The 26581-nt window shown below is 36.6% G+C and overlaps 1 protein-coding gene across 2 annotated transcripts in view; it reads left to right on the top strand.

Annotated features, from left to right (window-relative positions):
* LOC134661101 (b(0,+)-type amino acid transporter 1) overlaps positions 1 to 23721 on the top strand; it is a 43369-nt gene extending 19648 nt beyond the window's left edge. For both annotated transcript variants that reach the window (XM_063517044.1, XM_063517043.1), the window contains exons 2-13: positions 6577 to 6686; positions 10771 to 10867; positions 12932 to 13033; positions 14317 to 14423; positions 14980 to 15115; positions 17343 to 17468; positions 18154 to 18301; positions 20199 to 20426; positions 21692 to 21788; positions 22081 to 22230; positions 22971 to 23139; positions 23525 to 23721. In XM_063517044.1, the coding sequence (XP_063373114.1) occupies positions 6577 to 6686; positions 10771 to 10867; positions 12932 to 13033; positions 14317 to 14423; positions 14980 to 15115; positions 17343 to 17468; positions 18154 to 18301; positions 20199 to 20426; positions 21692 to 21788; positions 22081 to 22230; positions 22971 to 23139; positions 23525 to 23592 (1538 nt within the window). In that variant the 3' untranslated portion in view covers positions 23593 to 23721. The remainder of the gene's footprint in view (positions 1 to 6576; positions 6687 to 10770; positions 10868 to 12931; positions 13034 to 14316; positions 14424 to 14979; positions 15116 to 17342; positions 17469 to 18153; positions 18302 to 20198; positions 20427 to 21691; positions 21789 to 22080; positions 22231 to 22970; positions 23140 to 23524) is intronic.
* The last annotated feature ends 2860 nt before the right edge of the window (positions 23722 to 26581 follow it).

Genomic DNA, 26581 nt, shown 5'->3' with positions numbered 1-26581 from the left:
CTGATGCGTAAACAGATTATTTAAGCTAAAAAAATAATGTGCAAAAAATGTAAAAATAGTGTGCTGAACAGAAAAGTGTTACTTGGATCCCTCCTAGCAGGGAGGAAAAGTGCCACTTTGATCCCTCCTGGCAGGGAAGAAAATGCTCTTTTCCGAATAGGTGGTGTGAAAATTTAATTTTCACCTCAGCAGCTCGAACAAGGGTACTTTGCTTCTTAAAAACAGTGAGCAAAATGCGATTTTGCTCACTGAGTGAGACAAAATGACATTCAAGTGACCTTTATAGTCAAATGTCATTTCAACATGCGGGGTCTAATACAAGTTCGAAATACTTGGGTTCTATTATCTCTGTCCCTTTCACACTGTTAGCAAAAAGAAACAGACAAAAAAAGGTTAAAACGACATTCAACGGTATATTCACGGTTTATAATAGACCCGCGAAAAACTTCAGACCGCATCGTTCCAAACCACGTACGAGTATGAATTCTTAATAATTAATTAATAAAAATAAAGTTTAAGATTTGATAAAAACTGATAAAATACTATATTTTAGGTATTTTATTGTAAAATTAAAATAATGAACTCAAAAAATACACAGATCATCACGCAAAATTAATTATTTTACTTTTAAGAATTTCTACCATAGTTGACAAATAGTACGTATCCGCAATTCGGACCGTATCTTACAAAGTTTTTTTTTTACAATAAAAAAGTTGTCGATTGAAGTGTTAGTTGATGTTCGTTATTTCTATATTATTTTACTGAAATGTATTATTACGTTTTGTTTTTGTGTTCGATTGCGGTAATTAAACTTAATTGTTTGTATATCTTAAGAAAACATGAGTGCAGGTGAAGGATTACATTTTTCAAGTTGTCTAATAGGTTTGTTCTCACTGCTAAGGTGAAAAATGTTGTGTACTACACGAGATCAAAGTTATTTACATCTCGTGCGCTTTTGAGTCCCTTACTACGCTCAAGATTCTAAATTAGATTCACTCGCTACGCTCGTGAATCTATTATAGAATCTTTCGCTTGCACGGGACTCAAAATAAGCACTCGAAGAAATATCAAACTTTGATCTCTTGTTGTACAAATAACTATTGTACTTTCCACAAATTTCAACAATTTTGATAATTTTGACTGGACTCTCATATTCTAAAGAACACGATCACCTCTATCCTCAGCCTCACTTCCCTGTCACCTTCATAAATATGAAGCCGATGCGATTCTCTCTTCTCAGAAACAATAACACAAAACATTGTCAAAAATTAGTTCATAGCTAACAAACTTTGTTGATTTGCGGTAAATTGGCTATTTCATTCAACATGCTAATGTATAAATACAAAGATATGATTGAATTTCGGCGCTAACGAACAACGTGAGGTGCCGGAGTGCCAATAAGTATATTAATTACAATTGTTTGTCTGCCGGTAGCTGCCAAAATGCTTGTATACATGTATTATGTTGAATTTTACGTACATACTGTTTCTAGGTCGTTGCGACAGGGTTCTGCTGGATGTCTACTTATTGATTACAAGTATCACAACTAGCGAATAGTACACAAGAGTACTAGTAATGATTCTACGTACAGGAAGGTTGGGTGATCATTTAACAAGCGAATTTAATTGGTTGAGTGCGCATTAATTATAAACTGTATGTATATAGTTCTCTGTTGATACTCGTACTTCAGCATCAGCACCTCTCAAACGCATGTCTATTGACTCGGACATACGCAAACCAAGCATAGACACCTATGTGAACAACATCACGTACACACCATTTATTAGGAGCATCGCTCGGGAAATTTATTGTTTCCACGCGCACGACACTGTTGCCAGGAATTTCAGGAGCTTTAACCTCGTTCAAACTAATCAATTTTTTTCCACACATCTACTGTGAAATGATACGGATCGAATTTCAAATCTTGATCCTCCTTTTAGATGATGCGAGTACGCAAACGAATAGACGTAAGTATTACCCAAGGCTCGGATTGGCAAAAAGTAATTAGGCGGTTATCACACTGGCGCCGAGCGCCGTGACGGACGTCGACGTTGTGCGAGGCAGACAGTAGTATCCTGCTGATGCCGTGCGAAGCCAACAGCGCCGATGTATATTTTTGGTCAATATCGTAACTAATGTGTATGATGATAATAACCTGTAGATTTACATACGTCCGTTTCGTCTAGCGTTACATGAAAGCGCGTCAGGACTGCTATTCCACATGAATACTTTAGTCCCTATTTTCCCCCTGAATAACGACGTTAGACTTTATTTTCATTATAGTTCCTTTGTTTGTTTTTTCTATAAATTGAAAAAAAGTGTTATATATTAAATATTACATAAACTAATATTTTGACATGTATTTCATGTATCTTTTAGTTTCCCCAAGTTTTCCCTAGTTTTTTATTGAATTTCAAAAGAGAATAATGAAGGTCTACAACTCTACATTCTACGTAACGTAATTTTCGGTTTTTACTTTCGTTCTCTATTTGGTTTAAAGTTTGATGGTTAAATCCGCTCCAACTCGCATAACAAGCCCAAGAATCCCAATTATTATTTTTATTAATTAATTATTAAGAATTCATACTCGTACGTGGTTTGGAACGATGCGGTCTGAAGTTTTTCGCGGGTCTATTATAAACCGTGAATATACCGTTGAATGTCGTTTTAACCTTTTTTTGTCTGTTTCTTTTTGCTAACAGTGTGAAAGGGACAGAGATAATAGAACCCAAGTATTTCGAACTTGTATTAGACCCCGCATGTTGAAATGACATTTGACTATAAAGGTCACTTGAATGTCATTTTGTCTCACTCAGTGAGCAAAATCGCATTTTGCTCACTGTTTTTAAGAAGCAAAGTACCCTTGTTCGAGCTGCTGAGGTGAAAATTAAATTTTCACACCACCTATTCGGAAAAGAGCATTTTCTTCCCTGCCAGGAGGGATCAAAGTGGCACTTTTCCTCCCTGCTAGGAGGGATCCAAGTAACACTTTTCTGTTCAGCACACTATTTTTACATTTTTTGCACATTATTTTTTTAGCTTAAATAATCTGTTTACGCATCAGATTGTGTCAACACAAAGATTTTTTTATTTTCCTCATAGTTGATGTGAAAATCGGTATGTGTCACACGGTATCAAAATTATTTCGTCTTGGGCGTTAACACTTGAATCCCTCATTACGCTCAGGATTCTACCAAAAATGTCTCAAAAGTGGCTAAGGATTGTAGAATCCATCGCTTCATTCAGGATTCAATGTACGCCCTTGACGGAAATATATCATTAGGTATTCATTAACAAGCTTTTATTAGGTCGACCTGTATGTAACTATGTAATGGAATCTTGCAAGTTAAATTTGATCCACTTTTCGGTTTCCGATTGAGCTGAAATTTTGCATACACATGTAAGTCGGGTGACAATGCAATATTATGGTACCATCGAGCTGATCTGATGATGGAGACAGGAGGTGGCCATAGGAACTCTGTGATGAAACAACGCAACCTAATTGTGTTAGGGGTTTTTAGAATTGTCTCAATGAGTATTAGTTGTCTGTCGTAAGAAAAGTACAGTCAGCGATAAAAGCTTGACACAAAAATGAAATTTTTGCCAAAAACTTATTTTGATCCCTTGTAACACAAACTACTATTTACTCAAATCTGTGTCATATATTCATTCTTACCTCCATTCCGAGATTAAGATATTATTTTCAAAATATGTTTGTTAACTTTTGAGCAAGTGCCTGAAAGTCCACTGCCAACCTTTGGGAATCGGTAATTATACATTTTCTAAAAAAATAACATATTAAAACAACATCGCCCAGTTATTTACAACGCTTAAGCGAAAGTCAGTGCAAACTTTTATTCTTGTTTAATGGTGTAATTTGGCAACAATATGTGTTAGTGTAAAATAATTTATCATGTCGTTACAAGGATGAGGGTGGCATTTACAGCACTCGTGACGTTTGCACGAGTATAATATATTTATCTTAAAGGGTTGTCAATAATATACATAATATGTATTTATTTATAAAAAATGTAAAATTATAAAAAAACAGAATGAGCAACAACAAAAACATGGCGCTAGTGCAGGGTGGAGGTAGACGGGTTAAGTAGGGCTGCACCGTCATTGAGACCGAAGAAATGTTGGATGGGTTTGAATTTGTGCCGTGTCCCACGGATACACATGTTGGTGGCTTGGATTATCGAAATCATAGTGACGTTTGCACTGTGCTGATGTTTTAACTCAGAACTAATAAACATACATAAGTAGGGAATATGCAAGTCAACATGGAAATACTGTCATAAGCCCTATTTTTTGTTACCCGACTGCGCAATGCAAAGAATTAGAGATGAGATGTATTTATATGTAGTTGTATAATAGTATGTATTCGACTTATGTACCTCGGTATGGCATATATGTATGTATTTATGTATGTGATTCTTACGTCAATCGATTTGTCGTAATTGTCTGAATGCCATCATACGACAGTACCTAAGCAAAATTCAATATGGTGACAATGAGACGCCATATCGTGAAAAAGAAAAAAAATGTCGAGGATTTCATTAGGGTTCCGTAGTCAGTCCGTCTAAGAAGAAGAAGAAAGACATTTATTGTAAAAACCTTCTACATACAGCGCCACTTCAGTTACAAAAAAAAATAGACAAGTCCACCAGCGAAGTGAAAAATAAAAGGAAAAGGAGTAATATACTAAAAATAAAATTTGGCGCCGCTATAGTGGCTACAAAAGGACACCACTCAGCATCGGCTTAGCTCAGAGAACAAGACAGCTGAAATTATTCGCTCAGGTTATTCAGGCTTCACGTTAGGCTCAGGGCATTACAGGTTGGTCCAAAAATACTAGATATGCCCCGAATAGTGGTTTTGGCCCAATACCGAATATTCGGCATGAGATGCGAACAATGTGAGTTACAATTATTATGAAAACTGTTCGACAATAAAGCACAACGTTTGCTAAGATATTATTTTTTGTAAAACATAACTAATGAATGTAGTTAGAGTCAATCAAATCAGACCCATGATAAAAATAAAATATTTCAAAATCAACAAATGCTTAAAAAAGGGTTTTCCTATTTAACAACTTTCCAATAATACATTTTAAATATTAAATATACCTAATTTTTGGTATTTTTTTTGTGTAATTTTTCTTTTTAGGTAGGGGCATCAGATATTCGGTATTCGGCTGAATAGTAGGCAACATTCGGCCGAATACCGAATATTCGGCAAAGTGGCCGAATACCGAATAGTTGCCGAATATTCGTGGCATCACTAAAAAATACGTTGACAGAATTATACCCTTCACACATTTTAAAAACAGACATTAAAAATTTAAATTTAATAATTTAGCTGAAACAAAAAGTTTCTATTATCTTTAAAATTATTTTCCTTTGTCTTTGTTTGATACACAAACGCAAACCTTTATTAAAATAATCCCCTCCGGTCGACATTGGCCACTTCCTAATTTGTATCTTTACCAACGTCAAATATGCACTTAAAAAAATTTCATTCACTGTATTTTGGGCCGAACGTGTAAATATTTTAAATAAAGTACGATTACGATTTAATGTAGACTAGGTTTTCAATAAAATATTCATTTACCTAATTCTAATAAAAGTAATAAATCTGTCATAACATAAACTCTTATATAAAAATCGGTCATGTCCTAGTTGACCATTGTTGCCTGTAATAAATTTCAAGGAACTAATCAATATTAGTTTAGTTTACTTATTTAAATTTAAAATATTAACAAAATTATCGACTTAAATCAGTTTTCGTTTTATCTCTCTACCATTAAAATGATGCATGCATGTAAGATCGAACATAGATATGTATAAATCTAACACTCATGCCCGTGGGTCTCAAATGCGCAGGCGACCCAGGTTACTTGCTCCTAGACGCCGACTCGCCAAATCACGACGGTCACTCGGTATCATGGGGCCAAACATATATAATGCAGTACCCAATGAGATACAAGACTCAAAAACAGATTTGATATTTAAAAATAAACTTAAGATGTTACTTTTAGATGAAGCTTATTACAGCATCGATGAATTTACTAGTATACGGTAAGATCATTGACCCAGCGCTGTACCTAATATTATGTTATATTATAAATTGTATACACATACCTATAATAAGTAAAATGTAAATAGTAATTAAGTAACGAAATGACGTGTAAATGTATATGTTTCTTTTACCAATAAATTACTGTATCACTGATGCCGTAATAAGGCAGGGGCTTACAGAGCGATTAACCCAAGTGGACACTACGCTGATACCTTATCAAACCTTATCAAATAACATGTACGTATAATTACTAAATACTGTAGAGCATGTTAGTAACTGATGCTTTATGTACGCATACATTCTATAAATTACGGCCAGATTAATCCGTAAGGCAAATGCTCTGTTATTTAGTAGACAGAGATCGCCTTTTAGGTTAGGTCACGGACTAGGGTAACCCAAAGGTCCTGGGTTAGGTCCGTCTGTCTGCCCTAACCTATAACCTATCTGGAGTTATAGTATCATTGCATGGGAGTTAAACGATGTTGTCTGTTTCAGGGAGCGTACACGAAAGCGGACTGGTATGGCGCGGGTGTTCCGCCGGCTTCGACGCCGAAGACGGCGCGACAGGAGCGCTCACCGACGGTAACTCCAATCCAGGAGACAAGGTACTTACTGCCACCACAGGGCGGACACGCCATACATCAAAACTGATTTGCGTTTATATGTGTGCGCGGCACGTCTGTACACGCGTCATTGTGTATGTGTGCGTAAGTCGCTCTACTGAGAGCATGCCAGAAATCCGTCAGATTCATGTCGCGGCCAGTCGCGGGGCGAGGTAATCCGAGTCGGGGCGGGACGGTGCGTGTCCGTTCTGTATGATAATACTATTACTTATTCTGCGCTGCCACTCTAGTATTTAGATTGTACACGAAACATGTCTAGTTACTATTTTTGAAATATAAGATTTTAATTATAAATACTTTTAACGAGACCTCGTAAAGATCCTTGAATTAAAAGTTTTGTTAAAGCTGTATATTCATGTATTTTATTTTATATTTTAAACTATCACTTAGCTATGTGAACGTGTGCTTTTTATTTAACACGTAAATAGGTAATTAATAACAATAAAAACACAGTAATTAAATTGGAAAGTAAAACATTGTGGAGATATTGAATAACTACATAAAAACTCAATTAACATTAAAAAAGAAGTCTTTCTATAGGCATTATACATATATCAAGTTGGTGTTCATGTGACTAGTCATCATGCTCTTTCCGTGTTCATTTTCATGTAAAACATTTTTTCTCCATCTTACCAGTCTCTAGTTATGCAAGCGAGCATCCTACATAGTACCTACTTTTTGAAACGATGCGCTGGATGGATATGGATGGATTCATACGGGAGACACATGACACATGACAAAACGGTTTTCAATTGGAACACGGTAGAATATAGATCTATGAATTGAAACAGCAATCTACTTTCATGCAGTGTTAGCTATAAGTAAAACAATCGATTTACGCATAAAATAATTCAAATATCCATAAAATCCATTAGTCATCCTAAAGATGAAGTCTGTAGAGCAATTGTCAATAAGATTTGCCATTCGATTCAATTTGCATTGCTTTTACACATATTACTGAAGGCGAGCGACTCGACTCCTAGAAAATGGTGAGATATCTACTTATACCCACTACTTGTCATAAAAATATTAAAAAACATGGTAGGTACGTTTAAGACTTGATTAATATTCTAGACCGGCTCAAATCTCCCCAATGTGTAATCGGTCCCTAGTAGCTATGTTCTGCATTAAAATTCATTAATAGGTATTTGTTGTACCTACGTGAGGTTCGATCATAAATCTTATTCTTTCAATGGTGTAATTATTCAATATTACTTAACATTTTTTGCAGTTCTTGACTTAGTTTTTCCTCGTCACTTATCAAGTTATTTTATCCACACACATATCATATCATAAATCCTCTATTACCTATGATGCAGTCAAAAACCGAAAAGTACGGCGAACATATCTACGGCAAACTGTTCGATTCGATTTCATAATGACATTCAAACTTCGAATAGGTATCTCCCAAAAACTGTCAATTGCAAACAGTGTAATAATTTGATCAAAGAGCTTATGTAGGTATTATGTGTGTAGATAAGGCAGTGTATGTAACTGTACCTACACAATTAGAAATTAAAACACTCGAATTTGAATCGGGCGAATTTACGATTTATCGAATCAGGAACTCTAACTCGACTTCATAAAAATTCGACCAATGTTATGAGTTATGATTTTGGTGTACCTTCCTACTTAATTTCGTGGACCCTCCATTAAAAAAATGTATTTTTGGAGCATCTGAAAAGCACTTTAAATAACTTGTTTTACAGGCGTATTTGAGACACATATTTATGTCTGCAATTTTACAATGCACTTTTTTTTTTTTTTTTTTTTTATTAAAAATGGGCTTACTCATGGCCACAGACTAGCCGAGGCGAAGACGTGGCCTACGATGGAGCGAGTCTGCCCAGAAGGTGCCTGTTCACCCTTGATTTGAAGGTTGCCGGGTTATATGAGCTCGGAAATATAGACGCCGGCAAGGAATTCCATTCCTTGGCAGTGCGCATAAGGAAAGAGGAAGCAAAGCGCTTCGTGCGGATTCGTGGAATATCTACCAAGTAAGGATGGAAACCGGCCGTGCGTCTAAAAGTCCGATGGTAGAATGGGGACGGTGGAATAAGCTCGTGTAGCTCTTGAGCACACTCCCCGAAGTGCAATCTGTAGAACACCGATAGACTGGCGACTTTCCGCCGATGGGCCAAAGACTGAAGCTTACCCGTTAGCTTCTTGTCACCAATCATCCTCCTGGCTCTGCGCTCCACTGAGTCTAAAGCGGCGAGTTGATATTTAGCTGAGCCGTCCCACAGGTGGCTGCAATACTCCATACACGATCGGACTTGAGCTTTATAAAGTGTTAGAAGCTGTCCAGGTGTGAAGTATCGCTTCACCTTATTTAGGACGCCCAGCTTTCTGGCCGCAGTCTGTGCTTTAGATTCAATGAAGGTGCCGAAGTTGAGGACTGAACTCAACTCCACGCCGAGGAGTTCCAAGCTGTCAGTAATAGGTACAGATGCACCTCGGAAAGAAGGAGTCAGTTCGAATGGACTCCGTTTTGCGGAAAACAGACAGGCCTGCGTTTTGGAGGAATTGAACGCGACCAGATTGTCGTCCCCCCACTGGGAAATGAGACTGAGGGTCAGGTTCATTCGCTCAACCATGGCCTCTCTCTGTGACCGTATCTCGTCCCTGCTGTCCCCTGAACTAGCCAAATATCTCTCAACAACCGTACTGTCGTCTGCATAACCTACAATGCTGGGTTGCAGCATGTCGTTAATGTGGAGCAGGAAAAGGGTTGCGGAGAGAACAGACCCCTGAGGAACACCGGCGTCAATGGCCATGAGGTCAGAAGAGCAGCCATCAATGACTACTCTGATCGACCGTTCACTCAAGAAGTCAGATAGCCAGCTACAAAAGTCAGCAGGGATGCCATATGCAGGAAGCTTGCTAAGGAGACTTGCGTGCCAAACCCTGTCAAAGGCCTTCGAGATGTCCAGTGAAACAGCAAGCGCTTCACCGTTCCTCTCGATGGCCTCGCCGCAGCAGTGTGTGACATACGCTAAAAGATCCCCAGTAGACCGACCCCGGCGAAAGCCATATTGCCGGTCACTGAGCAGATCTTTTTCTTCGAGGTATGTCAGCAACTTGCCATTAAGTACCCTTTCCATGACTTTACAGAGCATGGAGGTAATGGCGATTGGTCGGTAATTGCAAGGATACTCACTTACTCAAATAACGTTGGTATACTATAATTACGATTACCTACCTTATTGTATTTGAATATAATACTGGTCTATTCTTTACTATTAAGCATGAACACTTAGTCAATATTCGTGAAATCTGTTTTCTGAGTACTCGAGTGCGCCGTAGTAGTCTCAAATGTACATACCTAAATAGGTACCTAGCACTTCTTGAAAGGAAAGAGATTGAGACGTCGTACTTAGTTTGCAAATCGGCTTACTGGGGTTATAAGGAGATTACTGGTCATGACCGCATATTTTTTTAGACAAATATAAATTAATACTAACAATGAAAACCGATCAAGTTTGAGTGCATTATAAACTTATAGAGTTACCTACACCAAGATAAATCTGCAACGATTATTTCAGGTGGAAGTCGTTTTGTTACCTATTACCCTATTAGCTATATTATCTTATTTTAAGAAATAGTTCCAATACATTTCATCATTTTCAACCACTGCCGTCAGAAGGTATCTAAACTTACGGAATGTCCACATTTAACCATTTTTGGAAACTTGTCATATTTTTTTGTGCGGATTGAAAATATCCGTTCCATTTCCTATGATTTCCGAGAATGTTTTGAAACATAACGCAACTCGCACAATTACATAAGCTGTATCTGTAATATCAATGGACAAGAGGACCTTTGAACGAGCAATTCTTGTATATTTATTTATATATACATATATATATTTCGGGGATCTCGGAAACGGCTCTAACGATTTCGATGACATTTGCTACATGGGGGTTTTCGGGGGCGAAAAATGGATCTAGCTAGGTCTTAATTAACTCTGGGAAAACGAGCATTTTCGAGTTTTTATATGTTTTCCGAGCAAAGCTCTATCACCCAGATATTTATTTAAATAGTTAAAAATTGCGTTTTATTGCAGTTGGAGGGGTCGGACTCAGCTCAGGACGACCCTGTTCACCTCAAGAGACGGGTGGGACTCTTCAGTGGGGTGGCTCTAATTGTCGGCACCATGATAGGTCGGTATTACTTTTTAATTCATAATGGGTAAGTCAATAACGTCAGTGTGTTGTGGCTTTGCTTCACCGATGCTTTTGCTTTCACGCTAGAAAGGTTAAAAAGAGCCGGCATCATACCAATAGCAATGATATTATATAACTATAGATAATAATAGATAGGTTATAGTCATACACGAGGAGCGCTAAAAATATTTCCATATTTATTTCTATAGGTACTCTACGAAGAAATCTGTTATTTTAGAAAAAAGAAATCGGTTCCATTCATTTTTGTCACACTCGTTGTTAAACAAAAGCTTCTTTTTTTCTCTTTCGGTGTGCGGGGGGATCTCGTTAGCACGTGCAAATTTGTCGGTTGCCTAGGCGCGACTACAGGTAATTTGTACAAATTGTACAAGATAAGAGCTTCAATTTTGGAACGCCTATAACCTATCTTTAGTTATACTAATATAACTAATAAGAATTTACTTATACCAATTTCAACATACAAATGGTAGGTATGTAAGAAAACACAAATATAGAAAAATCCTATGTAGTTTAACCCACACTTCCCTACTCCATGTTGCTGAAATAGCCGAGAATAATTTGCTGTCAAGCATTAGATGTTGATTGATAAAGTTTAGTACAAACTATAAATACATATTAGTTTAGTTCTGTTACGCTTCCTACTTAATCCGATTTGTAGCTTCTATCATCAGTGCCAGTACGGCAAAAATACTTCCATTTTAGCCACATCCTGTGACATACACGGACAGACAGACAGACATGACGAATCCATAAGGGTTCCGTTTTTTGCCATTTGGCTACGGAACCCTAAAAAGGGCGTGAAATTCAAATTTAGGGAGGACAAGTAGGACCCTTCGCGCCTACATTTCTTAAATTTTCCGCTTTTTTACTACGGACGGAAATAGCTATATAAAGTATATTTTAATAAAATTTGGAAAGTAGGTGTATTTTGTGAGCCGTTACTTAGTTACGTTTTTGTTTCAAAAACAACGTGTGGTAAGTAAGATCGTTCATATTTTACCTTTTTAAATAATATTACGTGTTTTTTGTTATTAAACAAATAGTTTTGGAAATAACCGCTTCACTGTAACTTTTGAAGCAAGGTTGCATAGAATATGAAAAAAAAAAACACCGGGTTGCACTCAGGGAGTGCCGGCAGAAGTGAAAACTCAATGACTAGTGCAAAATGCACTATGTACCTATAATTGAGGTTAACGCCATCTAGCGTTAGCGTTAATTACTTGAAACCCCTAAGCTTGAAACATCACTGTCAGTACTCGAGTTTTATTAATACCAGTTAGAGCGAAACTCACTAGATGGCATTTAAATCAATAAAGAAAAACTCAATGACATTACATGTTAACAGTTTTTCATGTAATGTCATTGACTTTTCATTATTGATTTAAATGCCATCTAAATGAGTGGCCATCTAAATCTTACGGTCACGTGATCGTCTTACGCTGTCTCGAGTTTAACATTTTTTCCCCACCTCAAAAAGTGCACAGCGCCGCTAAATAATTTTTCACTTCAAAAATATAGGTAAGTATATATACAACTAATGAAATAGGCACGAAAATTATTCTGAACATGATAGTGAATAATGAGATTATCCAAAAAACTTATTAAACAACGTTAGTGCTGCTATGAATCGCCCTTTCGTAAGGCTTTTTGTATAATATGAAGGTCCCCTCCATTTATGCGTGTCCGGCACGAACTTGACCGGGTTTTTTACTTTTTGTTTACGGGTTGATCTACCGACTAAACAAATGGGATAAACTCTTAGTAGCTAATACGTAATAAACTCTGACTTAAAATACTTAGATGGTTTTGGTATCATCAAAAAACTCTAGGTACTGTCTGTGTCTAGTACGTTTCTACGATTTAAGTTTACAAAATTTCTATGAAAATAGAAATCCCTAATATGGTATTATCTATTCAAAACTTTCGCCATTAATTGGAACTAATTGAATTGTGTAGGATCTACACTGTACGTACCTATATTAATAGCTGCAACTCGCCTGTAGAAAATAAGCGTTTGCTAAATAATTTTGTACGATTCAGGATCTGGAATATTCGTCTCGCCCTCTGGGCTGCTGGAGCGCACTGGTTCGGTGGGCATCAGCTTCATCATTTGGATGGCGTGTGGCCTACTCTCATTGCTGGGTAAGTAAGGTGCACATTTACCCTAGGGAAAAAGGAGCAATGGCCGGGGCCGACCGGCCACGAGGGGCGGCGTGATAAACCACATCTCGCGCATAACCTATAGTGCATTTTTATGCTTAAGGCCTGAAGATAGAAGGCAAAAGGTGCTAAATTTTAAAATATGTCCCTATGGTATCGTCAGATGACAACCAAAACTCACTAATTATTATCATAATATCATAATTTAATATTAATTATATGTATTATAATTAATGTTAAATTATGATATGGTACATAATTTACACCATATCAAATTACGCATCTTAAACTTAACGGAAACAAGAGTTAATGTAAGGATTTCACGCTGTTGCAGCTTATAATATAAATGATGCAAAGTGATCCGGCATCCAATAAAAACAGTCTGCATGGTATGTATAATAATAAACTATATGCTTCTGCGAACTTGATCTGACCTCAAGATTCTAAACATCCTTTGTTAGCTGAGTAAATGAACGTGGTGTTGTTAAACGAAGCTGCCTATCAATGGGATCGCGTGTACAAACTGACGCCGATTGAAACAAACAATGTGTCAATAATGTTCATCTTACAGCGATTTTTAAAATGTTTTCGAAGATAAGACCTCTAATTACCTACCTCTACGAGTATACGAGTGATAGATGTACGCCCACGCCGGTAATCCCCCATAGGATTTCCTTAATAGCCTCCATGACGCCACTCTCATCTACGTTACTATAGACTCGGGTATTTATTTATTACATTGCTCCTGTAGCTGCACCCAAGATGCACTTAGAGGATAACGTCGTTCAGTTATAGGTTATACAATATTTTAAGAGAAATACCAGTAAACGTTTCTCTAGACTCTATTACAAATTACAATCGGTACAATATGTAGCTTACTATCGGAGAAGGGTCCCCTAATGCTTTATTTACATGAAGGACCTTTCCATCAGAAAAGGGTCCTTATGCTCCACAATCAGCTAAGTATGACAACTCTAGTCAAGTCGCTTGGAAATGAGCAAAGCCCAATTTGGTTACTTTTAAACAGTGCGGTAGCCTACCGCCGGTAGGTCTGCTTAAATTTAAATTCAAATCGGAAATCCAATTTGATTTGCGAAATTAGCTTGCAAACAGTCAGATACCGCTGTGATAGGTGAAACAAAATAAAAGCTTGTAAAAAACTTATTATTTGTTATCGAATTTATATCTACATTTTGTTAAACTACAAAGTTCTCAAGAGGTATTAAGTATATGGTTCCTGCTTCAACCGTCCGGTTTGTCCACAGGAGCGCTCGCGTACGCGGAGCTGGGAACTATGAACACGTCGTCGGGTGCCGAGTATGCGTACTTCATGGACGCCTTCGGAGGACCACCCGCGTTTCTATTTTCCTGGGTAATCATTTGCTTCCGAGTTAGCAAGCATAAAAAGATTCTAATTGTAAAAATATCTGCTGAAATAGTGAACTTTGTACATTTCTTTAGTCATTAATTTTATACCCGTAATGACTAACTGCGCAGTAATTTTTATGTCGTCGATGCAGCAATTTACATTTCTTGGGTTTCGCTGTAATCAAGGTTTCAATGTCGCTTAATATTATAGTCAATGTTTAGATCGATTATAAGTATTTCTCACAATCAGTGGAGGGTGGAGGTTACATTTTAATAGTGTAGGTAACTTGTTTCTTAATAGGTAAATACAAGTAAAAGTTACTTTTGTAAATACTTATCTTTTGTATGTATTATTATTATTATCTTATTCAAACGATGCACCTGCATTGAACGTATATTTTGCTGTATTTTTAAGTAGGTAATTATGTTAAAGAGAATATGCAATTAGTCAATAAAATGGGATTCAAATTAGTCTAAGATTGCCAATGGTACAAAGTACATACATATATAGGTTGCCTAATAGGCATGCATAATTTACAATTTATTTTCCGGGCCTGCAGGTGTCAACTCTGGTGCTGAAACCGTCGCAAATGGCAATCATCTGCCTGAGCTTCGCCAAGTACGCAGTGGAGCCGTTCGTGAGTGAATGTGAACCGCCCGATGCGCTTGTCAAACTGGTAGCGGTCATTTCAATAGGTGAGCTGAACCTTCAATTTCATATCGATTTCACTGATTATGTACTGTCAATAACCAAGATCAATGTTGAGGCCTTCCTGGGCTCGGGTTCCCTCGCGTGCCGACGACAAGGCTGAGGCTAACCAGTGTAAAGTGAACTCCGATTACAAATGGCACGGTGACTGGTTCTCTGAATGCGATGCTCGACTAGCAGTTAGTACATGAAATAACAACCCTAATGTAGTATCATTGGCATTGGTATTGGCCTGGTAACAAACTCGCAATGGCGCGCACACGAGCGACGAAATGAGGTGACGAACAAGAGAGTTATGATCATGAACGTTAAAGGGTGTCGGGTATAATGGAGCGGAATGCCATGCCGATGCGAATCAATAACAATTAAAACAGCGCTGGTGGTGGTGGTGGCTGGCGAGTATAAAACTATTTATACGTCGTATAAATAGCCTTATACTCGTATATAGGTAACGTTTCAATTTTCGTATTGAATACACATTAGGTAGGCATAGACTAGGAATCCTCTAGACTGAGTTTAGAGCAATTATTTCATGAAACCGATGCTGCCAAAAATACGGGGGTGCGGGGAGACGAGGTGAGCGAATCCCGTGCCGTGATTGGTCCGTTCAAAGACACGGACCAATCACGGCACGGGAATGACTCGAAGATGGAGTAAAACTACCGTATGAGTGGCAGAGGGGGTAGCGTTACTATGCTCAGTCTAGAGGATGTCTTGTCTGTGTAGGTAGGTAATCATACCTATTTTTATTACATACTCTAATGCAAATAAAATATTAATGAGATTATATTTAAGTATTTATTTCGTTTAATAACTTAAAATATCATCCTCTAATATTTTATTTTATGAGAACTGGCGCGAAGTTTATATTTAAGTAATTAACTAGCTGTCACTTTTATACAGGGTGTTACCTGTAACATGAGCAAATAATTAAAACATATATTATACCTACTCCTCAAACTATAAAACTTCTGTACAACTTTAAAAAAATATGAATTCTTTAGACTTCCTCTTTTTCATACAAAATAAATATTGCCTTCAATGTACGCTGACATCTGTGTGTTTGACGTTGCTTGTCACGCTTTAAACATAACAAAATTTGCAATACATTGCGTCTTAGAATAAACTTTAAAGTGTAATAAATATCAAAACATAAGTTATTTTTAAAAGTTGCTCAACAAATGTTGGTCTGTTTGAGGAGTATAGCCTACTGTTTAATTTATTGCTCCTGTTACAGGAAACACCCTGTATATAAATTCCGCGCCATCTTTTTATACTCAATCTGTACTTATGTCTTACGGCACCGGAATGTTTTCGTGATACAGATATAGATTATGAACTATACATGCGATTGTTTTATGCAAATTTGCTTTGCGAATTTTTATAAGATTTCCTATATACTATTAATTATATTATTTATATTAATTAGTAACCTAGCGTTGAGAAAGCAAAGCGATAGCGATAGACAGTACAGAGCGCCTACCGCGAACCACGTTCGACGTGTTGCCTCTCTGTCGCACTTGTGAATTCGTACGTAAGTGTGACAGGGAGGTAACACCTCGAATGTGGTTCGCGGTAGGCCCTCAGCTGCCATAAGTTGTATATACCGTGTACCATAACATAATAAACAGAAAGTAGAGGTAAAGTTCACGCAATAATTATATTGTGCGTAATATAATATTATTATAGTTTTTCTTGTCGTTAAAGGTACCTACAACTTGTGGTGAGTAGACCAGAGTTGCATTTTATAAAGGACATCTAATATGTAAACGCTGTTTGCATTTTTTTCAACCAAACATGTTTGCAAGCCCATTTGAGAGCCTTTTATAAAACGCGACGCGACATTCTACGGCGGGTCCTAATATTTTACTAATTTCTCTGACATTGTCAATTTTCTCTACATTAATTATTTTGTCGAAAATTACTAAGGCTGGCCAACGACCTTAGGTATTCATTATCAATTTATTAACGGGGAAAATGAAATAAATTGTTAAGAAAATTCTTAAGTGGTAAAATAGGTGGCCAGTCGTCCTCGTTTAATTTTTATAAAGCGATGTGTAAAAGTGGCTTCATGCGTAATGTGTTGGGGACTAGCCGGGAAAAAAAATCTATGACAAGCGGGAAACAAAGTCGTCCCCAACCCTCCCCATCTGGGGTAAATTACTAAATTCACATTGCGTACGCAGCCACCTTAAATTATCTGTTCTATTCTAGTGATGATATTAGCGGTGAACTGCTACAGCGTGAACCTGGCCACAAACGTCCAGAACATCTTCACCGCCGCGAAGTTAGTCGCAATCGCCATCATCGTCAGCGGCGGCGCTTACAAACTGATACTAGGTAATATTAACAAAACGACGGGATCTTCCGTTACTTACTGGTAATAAGTTGCAAGACATATTGCGATTCCTCTCATAATCATTTGTTAATAACACAGTGTCTACTTTAAAACTTTAGATAGTTCTAATAAACGTTCATCCAGGTATTATAACTACAGTTACACTTGACAGTTGACAGTTTATAATACATATAGGTGCTAACAATTTACAATACCTAGTGAAACAATACTAAAATAAAATAACTAAACAAAAAATTTACTATTTGCTCTCATCGTGACAAAAAATATAAATCGGCAATTACTGTTTATCGAATGAGATGTTTTAAGTGGGTTGCAGGCAGCGTAGGGAACTAATAAAATCTTCCGTTTCCTGTGTGCATTGCGACATAATTACTGGTTATTTAAAAGTGGTCATTTACTACTACTAAATTTCCAATAAAGCCATGAGAGAATTCAACTAAAAGCAGATAGGAAAATAAAAGTAAAAAGGAACCCTGTAAGAATAACCCACAAAATATTAGGTAAATGTACTGCCGGACTGTCATTGTCATTGACCTAGGTACATAATTATATTCATACATCACCATTCCATAAGACTCCATAGCCGTAACATCGTACCTCGAACATTTCACCTGAACAGGGATGAATCGATGCAGACTTACAGTTGGTTGTGTCCGTATGGTGCAGGTAATACGCGACATTTACAGGAGCCCAACTTCTCGACTAGCACCGCCACCTTCGGCAACATTGCCACGGCCTTCTACACCGGCCTGTGGGCCTACGACGGTTGGAACAATCTCAACTATGTCACTGAAGAAATTATGAACCCATCCAAGTAAGTCATTGCCTGGGGAATACGAGTGCACTACGAATATCCTATTATCACGCGGTCACGAATTTCAATCAACATACTTGTATCGTTTCACGTAGGTATCTACATAAATGTACGTAGACTGTATAGATGTGTATTGAAGCAAACATCACACAAATATTATCCAATCTGTGATAATATTGATATTATAACATATTCATATCGTATAAACATTGATGATGTAACTGCTGCCATTATATCACGAGCAATGTACTTAACTGTGTACGTATACTTAGTCTGCATAATCTGTATTACATATAAATAGATAAATATGCGATGTGTCGAAAACATGTCGGTCTCTGTTCTCGCAGCCTTGTAAAAAGGATTATAAAGGAACTTTCTGCGTTCAAAATACCTATTGTACCTGCTCTACCATGTTAAATAAAGATTGGACCTTTAAACAAACGTCATATCACGAATACACACGCACATAAAATGACATTTTGACGACTGCTGGACTGTACACAGTTGATGTGATGTGGCTCGCACTAAATTGCTAATTTTAACCCCGGCTCGGTCGAGACTTGTTACGCGCACTGCTCTTAGTTGGTATCTCTTAATTGGATATTGCGATACATTCAGCTCCAATCTCTTTCTATTAAGCGTGCTATTCACCATTGTTGGGTAGACTTTTTTTTCATAAAGAATCTGTAAATCCCGTACACCAGACTTTTTCACTGCTTGAGTTCTCAAAACAATCAGTCATTCATTATATTATAATCATTTAACAGCAGTTAAAACCTAAAAAACGATTAAAATAATCTATCTTATTAGCGTAACCGTTGATAGCAAGCTGGCATAAGTACCTACCTACATACTTTTGCTAGTTTATGAAGTAAATTAGGATAGGTACCTAGGTAACTTAACGCATTCACTGCAAGCGCGCGTTTTTCCCCGCTTTGGAGTAAAAGCGCCTACGAACAGATAACCGGCGTAGCGGGTCGCTGGCAGTCAATGTGTTAATGGTATTATTACCAGTCCCTTTCCCTTCACATTAAAATGTTCATTTATCTGCTATACATCAATTATGAAATCTAAAAGAAACTCTAATTACCTTGTTGAATAGAATAATGATTGAACATCAAAATTAACTTATCCTACTTAATATTTGACAAAAACTCGGAATCCGAAAAACAAGCGAACAATTACCTAAAACGATCTACCTATGGTCAGTTAAGTTTAACCCCGTTATCAATGTTGCAGTTCATTGAAAATAAAGGGTTGGCAAAAATATGTAGGTACCACCCTTTCGTAGGTACGTAACTTCGCCTTAACAAAAAAATATTTTTTAGCTTGTAAGATTTTTAATATTGTATGTACCTATGTTAGTTTGTAAGATACGTAAAATCTATGGGCCTTAGTTGCCTGATAATAAATCATATTTAATTTAATTCAACTAGAATTCAATAATAATTCATCTAAATTTCTATCAAGCGATTCAAAGGCGTATTCAACATTTAGGATTTGGAATAATTTTCAACTGGCTCACTGGCTTACGTGGCTCTTTTTATGGTGAATTCACTGGATACCTATCTTATTCTTGGTAAAACTATTAGAGTTAGATCAAGCTAACTGGGCAGCGATTTTGATAGCACAGACTGCAAATGTTAAATTAAACGTCATAATTTCATAGAAGTTTGACGTTTAAAATAACTGTGCTATCAAAATCGCTGCCAACTTAGCTTGGACTAACTCTATTTTAATATTTTAGTTGGGCGAAGTTGGGCACCAACCGGCGAAGTTAGGATTCCCTACGGCGGGAAATTTATTGTCAACCCTGATTCTCAATTAATTGCAAGATTGATAGTTAAGGGTGTTGCTGTGAGTTCTGTACCAGATTAATGTAATATTCATGTTCTAGAAATCTCCCATTGAGCATTATAATTGGCATCCCACTGGTGACTCTGTGCTACGCGCTAGTGAACGTGTCGTACCTGACTGTGATGTCGGTGAGCGAGATGGTGGACAGCGAGGCGGTGGCGGTCACCTTCGGGAACCGCTTGCTGGGGCCTATGGCGTGGCTCATGCCGCTGGCCGTCACCATCTCGACATTTGGCTCCGCGAATGGCACTCTGTTCGTGGCTGGAAGGTAAATACAATCGCAGTATGTTGCACTACTAAGCCTTTCGTATAATTCCCATGTCTATCTGCTTGTACCATAAAGAACAAATCATTACTAATAGTAGAAGAGCTGTAAAATCTAAGAAAATGTGTATTCCAGTTAAAGTAGATATCGCTGTTAGCCCCAAACATTACTACACTAATTTACCTACTACAAACTAAAGCCCCCAAGTTTGACCGACGAAGCAGATGGCACTAATAGTTCGACTCTCAAACTCAAGTACCTACTCGAATTTAGTAATCCTAATTACTCTTAGGCAAGGTACCTATAAGAAAAAAAAAAAAATACTCGTAAGTAAAATTGTTTAAGCTACTCGTCACTAGATGGCGCTAAAAAGCAAACTGACGTTTTCACTATTCCAAAGACACTAAACGGCGTTGTCACTAGTGTCACTACATCACTACATAGTATAAAACAAAGTCGCTTCCCTGTCTGTCTGTCTGTATGTATGCTTAGATCTTTAAAACTACGCAATGGATTATGATGCGGTTTTTAGGGTTCCGTAGCCAAATGTCAAAAAACGGAACCTTTATGGATTCGCCATGTCTGTCTGTCTGTCCGTCCGTATGTCACAGCCACTTTTTTCCGAAACTATAAGAACTATACTGTTGAAACTTGGTAAGTAGATGTATTCTGTGAACCGCATTAAGATTTTCACACAAAAATAGAAAAAAAAAACAATACATTTTGGGGGTTCCCCATACTTAGAACTGAAACTCAGTTTTTTTTTACATCAAACCCATATGAGGTATGGGGTATCTATGGATAGGTCTTCAAAAATGATATTGTGGTTTCTAATATTTTTTTTTTTTCTAAACTGAATAGTTTGCGTGAAAGACACTTCCGAAGGGGCAAAATGTGTGTCCTCCCCCCCCCCCCCTGTAACTTCTAGAATAATAGAATGATAAAACTAAAAAAATATATGATGTACATTACCATGCAAACTTACACCGAAAATTGGTTTGAACGAGATCTAGTAAGTAGTTTTTTTGAATACGTCATAAATCCCCTAAATACGGAACCCTTCATGGGCGAGTCCGACTCGCACTTGGCCGCTTTATTAATAGATAGAGTGGTTCAAGAGGAAGGTTTATGTATAATTAGTTAACCCGTGCGAAGCCGGGGCGGGTCGAGTAATTAATATTTACAAAACATATTTTTGGCATTAGACACAGTCGTGGTAGAAACAGTAAGAAAAAATAAGTTGTTTAATTTTTTGTCGATCCTCGCAGGTTGTGTTTCGCCGCGTCCAGGGAGGGCCACTTGTTGGATATCCTGTCCTACGTCCACGTGCGCCGCTTCACACCAGCTCCGGGTCTTATTTTCCATGTATGTGTTACCTTATCTTTTACCAACATGTTTCCGGTAGGATTTATAATTTTCGGAAATACTGTTGGCAGTTGGTTTATACTTAGGTACACATACATATGTCGAAATCAGATAAATGTTATAGTTTCCCACTAGGTAGGTACATATAGATATACAAAATTCAATCTTATCTAGTAAATATTCCTATTTTGTCCTTCTGGCTTTCCTTAAGGTTTCAACTTTTTAAATCACACCTCACAAAAAATTTCTACGACACAAAAATGTTAGGTTACATTAATTAAATCTTTTGCAGTCCCTGATCGCTGTTGCTATGGTGTTGTACGGAACTATAGACTCACTGATAGATTTCTTCTCGTTCACGGCTTGGATATTCTACGGCGGCGCCATGCTGGCGTTGATCGTCATGAGACACACCAAGCCCCATGCACCAAGACCCTATAAGGTATTATAAAAGAAAATCCACGTTATACAAAGCCCGTTTAATGAATTACCATCGCCGTGCACGATCCTTGGAACGATAACCTTTAACCAAGCAATTTGGGAATGTAACTACATATTAACATCTATCCTCGGCGATCACTATACTTCTTTTTTAGGGTTAGAAATTTGGTGAACAATCTTGATGTGTCTTTTAATTGAAAAACACTTTTTAAAAATCAATAACTATTACTTATGAAAGCAGAAGACTATAAAAGATCGTATTAGATTCATAATTGTTACATATTTACCGTAACTTATTTTTAAAATGTGCATGTTTTTCAATTAAAAGACACATCAAGATTGTTTACCAAATTTCTAATCCTAAATAAAACGAAGTATAATAAGAATAAATCATTCCCATCCGTCCTCACCTCGGCCACATAGGTTGGCGACAGATGAGAATACGCAAGACGGAACCTCGGAAAGTGACGCTGACAACTTTTTGTTTCGGGAGATCGTGTCAATGGACATTAGCAGTCCTTATGGTATTTTCGTCTCTGCAGTTAACTAATTATTAAAGTACTGAAAAAAAAGCATTTTTCACCGTACATTTTGAAATCTTTAATTATTTTTATTATATGTATTGGCATTTTACATAGGTACCTGCATACCTCTGTAAATAAATTGTAAAAAATATATGTATTTACTTAATTAGGGTTAAACGAAAAATCAGTTATTAAAAAGCAAATTTCGTTTTCTTAGGTGCCCATTATAATACCGTACATCGTACTTCTGGTGTCAACGTATTTGGTAATAGCTCCGATAATCCAGACGCCTCAATGGGAATACCTGTACGCTACTGGTTTCATATTCGGAGGCATGTTGGTTTACCTACCCTTCGTGAAATGGGGTTATTCTCTGCCGTTCATGGGTAAGAAAGTAATTTAAAATACAGTTCGGAAATTCTGGTCAACTCTTAGCTTTAGAGCCGCTAATCTCCGGTGTTGTTTGTAATTGCAAAGAAACGAAACAAACTCTTTTAAGTATATTTTGGACATTTAAGTATTCTAGAATCTCCTGTTCCTGAATCCTTTAAGATATAATTCGTTTAAGGTAAAAAAAGTCCTGTAATTATAACTACTTCTGTAGATAAGCGGTTGCAATTAAAGATCGTAAATCGCCAGGTACCTACTCTGATACCTGAACTCGGCCAGACTTTTCGATCGAAAGTACAAAACTAATTTTAAAAGTCGCAATAAATGTAGCACATCGAAAAAACTTTCCGCATTGACGTTTTATGTGTGGTGTTGTTTCAGATAAAATTACCGTTTTCTTGCAAATGCTATTGGAAGTGGTGCCAACGTCGACGACATTTGAATATTAAACTAGTCTACGCTGGACTATAAATAAAGCATTTTGTGAAAGTTGTGTTATATTACGTAATCTTATTTTGCAGATGTAACAATAGGACTGCCGGCGAATTTAGTGTACCTACTTAAACATATTTTAGCAATAATTAAATGACAACCTAATTTTGTGATTTCAATTTATACAACAATGTTCAACGACCGGTTAGATTTTTAATGTAAAAAATTAAGTACCTACTTTATCTATGCATATAAAACATACCTACGTGTCTCAATATAGAAATGGTGTTTAGAAATACTTTTAATCTCATTACAAAACATGATAATAAGTGACAGGTATATACACGCACTAAAATGATTTTAAAACGTTAAAATTAATAACGGAACTCGCGAAAAATAATTGTAGGTAGGTACTTAGTAAGTAATAGATAAAGGAGAGGTAACTAAATATGTATCCAATTCACATTAAATTCATAAATTTGCTAGCAGTAGGTATAAATTACTGAAATGTAATTGTTGATTATACTTGGTCAACCAGATCTTGACAGTAGAAAAAGGCGGCAAATTTGAAAAATGTAGGCGCGAAGGGATATCGTCCCATAGAAAATTTTAATTTCGCGCCTTTTTTTACTGACAAGATTTGGTTGACCAGCTATACCTACTTAATATTAATAATATAAGAAAAGCAATAAATAATGTTAGTGTGTATCGTTTCGCTACACTTTTAATCCAATTTTTTTTTAGTAGTACCTAGTTATGTTAACCGTTTCGGTGCGGATGGCACGACAGGCGTGTCATCAATGTTTTTAACGTGTGGAATAATTGTTCGCCGCCACACCCAAAAGTTCTCGAAAATGGAACACGCAACGAACCGGTTATACGAATCTTCTAAAAACAGATTAATTAATATTTTTCAGGTTTCTGCTTACTTAGATACAATTGTTAACTCCAGAAATCTAAAATTATTTATTCGCAGGGATGTTTCAATACATTATGTTTCAATTCATGTACGAATAAGTATACTTAAGCGTAAGCTTGCATGTAAGTTGCAACCATGCAAATACGTACCTAAGTGCATTTTTGTAACAAATGATTCCTATATAATTTCTGAAGTTCTGAATTACCTAATTGCGGTGTAAACAATAAAAACGTTTATTGAATGTTATATCCATTTTGTAGCGAAACGATCCACCTTTAAGTGTTATCTTGACTGAATGACGTTCTATGTCGAATAAAGTAATGATGCATTGTATAATTTCACCCGTAGGTACCAATGTCATCGACTAATGAAATCTCGGTATCTACTTAGCTTGACTTTTTTTTGTATCATCAAAACAACATAAAATATACCTATACTTAGCTAAAGATATAAGTATTATAAGTCCTAATACATCTTACGTGATATGATTTTAAAATGTGTGTAGAATACCTACTAATATAGACATTGACTTTTCCAATGTTGTTTATCGTTTAGAGAAAAATGTTACATATTTTGTTTTAAAGTTTGTAGTTTATACAATACATATTTAGGATTCTTTTCTATGGACTACTGTACGGCATTAAATTATGCAAATACATAGTTACCGAACAAGATAGCAAGTCAATCAATGCGTTGCTCATTTGACTCATTTCATTAGTTTGCACGAATCATTCCTATGGGGCCGTGCAACTAGAGATAAAGCTTTGTAATGGATAAAGTGTATTTTTTCAACTGCATTAGATATAGTAAATATTGACATTGACATAGGCTTGGGTGTGCAAGGTTATTCTGGTATAGCGATTACTCCCCGGCAGCTCAAAGGTTTTAGAAGGAATGCTTCCGGCTGGGGACGCAGAGCTTATATCTCGATCGTGCTAAGGCCCTGTTTACGTCACTATGAGTGATTGTGCTAAACTCATAGTTGTAGTTCGCCACCTCATCTTCATCTGCATAGTAAACTTTAGATTAAAACAAAGTGTTTCAAATTGATTTACTCTATGTATATTTATTTTGATATTTTTTGCGATGGCTGCAAGATTTTTGTGGATAGCTACAGTATTCATAGGGTGCAATTTCAATGTCTGTTTTCATTATTTTAACCATTATTCAGTAGAATATGAATAATTTGTTTCACTATCCCATGTAAAGACTAAAGTGTGTTCTAACTAATGTTTAATTATTCGACGGCCGAGTTTTGCGATCGGTAAAATTTGGTCCTATCATTCCTTACCGGGGCAGAACGACGCTGTGAGGGCTATGGTTTTTATGACAATGTTATTTTTTATATTTATTAATGATATAAGTTATCCGAGATTTTTTATATAAAAATATAGGTAGGTATACAGACAGTAGGTACTTAAACAATTGATCTTTAATTACCTACGCAAAGACAATTATATATTATAGGTAGCCAGATTGTTCTTGGCCCAGCTTGCAGCATATAACATGTTCTTATAAGATATACCTACGTAATAGCTAACATCAAACCTTTAAGTGAAGTACCTACAAAGTAAAATTGGGCCCACGTATGTACACGCCTAACGATGTGATATTGTTATGGGTAGAACCAATGGGTTTATTTTGTGTACTAAAAGAATATCATTAAATAACACATATGGCTACATCTCTTCAAAAGAGAAAAATATTTATTGTTATACACTACCATTGATTAATTAAAAAATTTAATGAAATACAATAAAGAAAAACTTGTTTCATTTTAACCTAGACCAATGCCTCTAACCTATTGATGTGCCGTCAGAAAGTTTCCAAAGTCCTTTTCGCTATAATTACTTGCAGACAAAAAAAAACTATGGGGTAAATATAAGACACGGGTAAAAATAAGACTAAGTTTTTAACACTCAATAACGTATTCTACTTCATTCCTATTCCATTTAAAAAGAAGCCTTGTGTAGACTAAAAACTCCATTTTCACTTCTCATGCTCGTAAAGTTCGACTTTAAGTCATGTGTAGACGACATAAAATCGCTTTTTAAGCTCTAGTGCATAAAGCAAATTGGCTTCAAGCC

The sequence above is a fragment of the Cydia amplana genome, chromosome Z, assembly GCF_948474715.1.
Source record: "Cydia amplana chromosome Z, ilCydAmpl1.1, whole genome shotgun sequence".
NCBI lineage: Eukaryota > Metazoa > Arthropoda > Insecta > Lepidoptera > Tortricidae > Cydia > Cydia amplana.
This window is presented reverse-complemented; position numbering and strand designations above follow the sequence as displayed.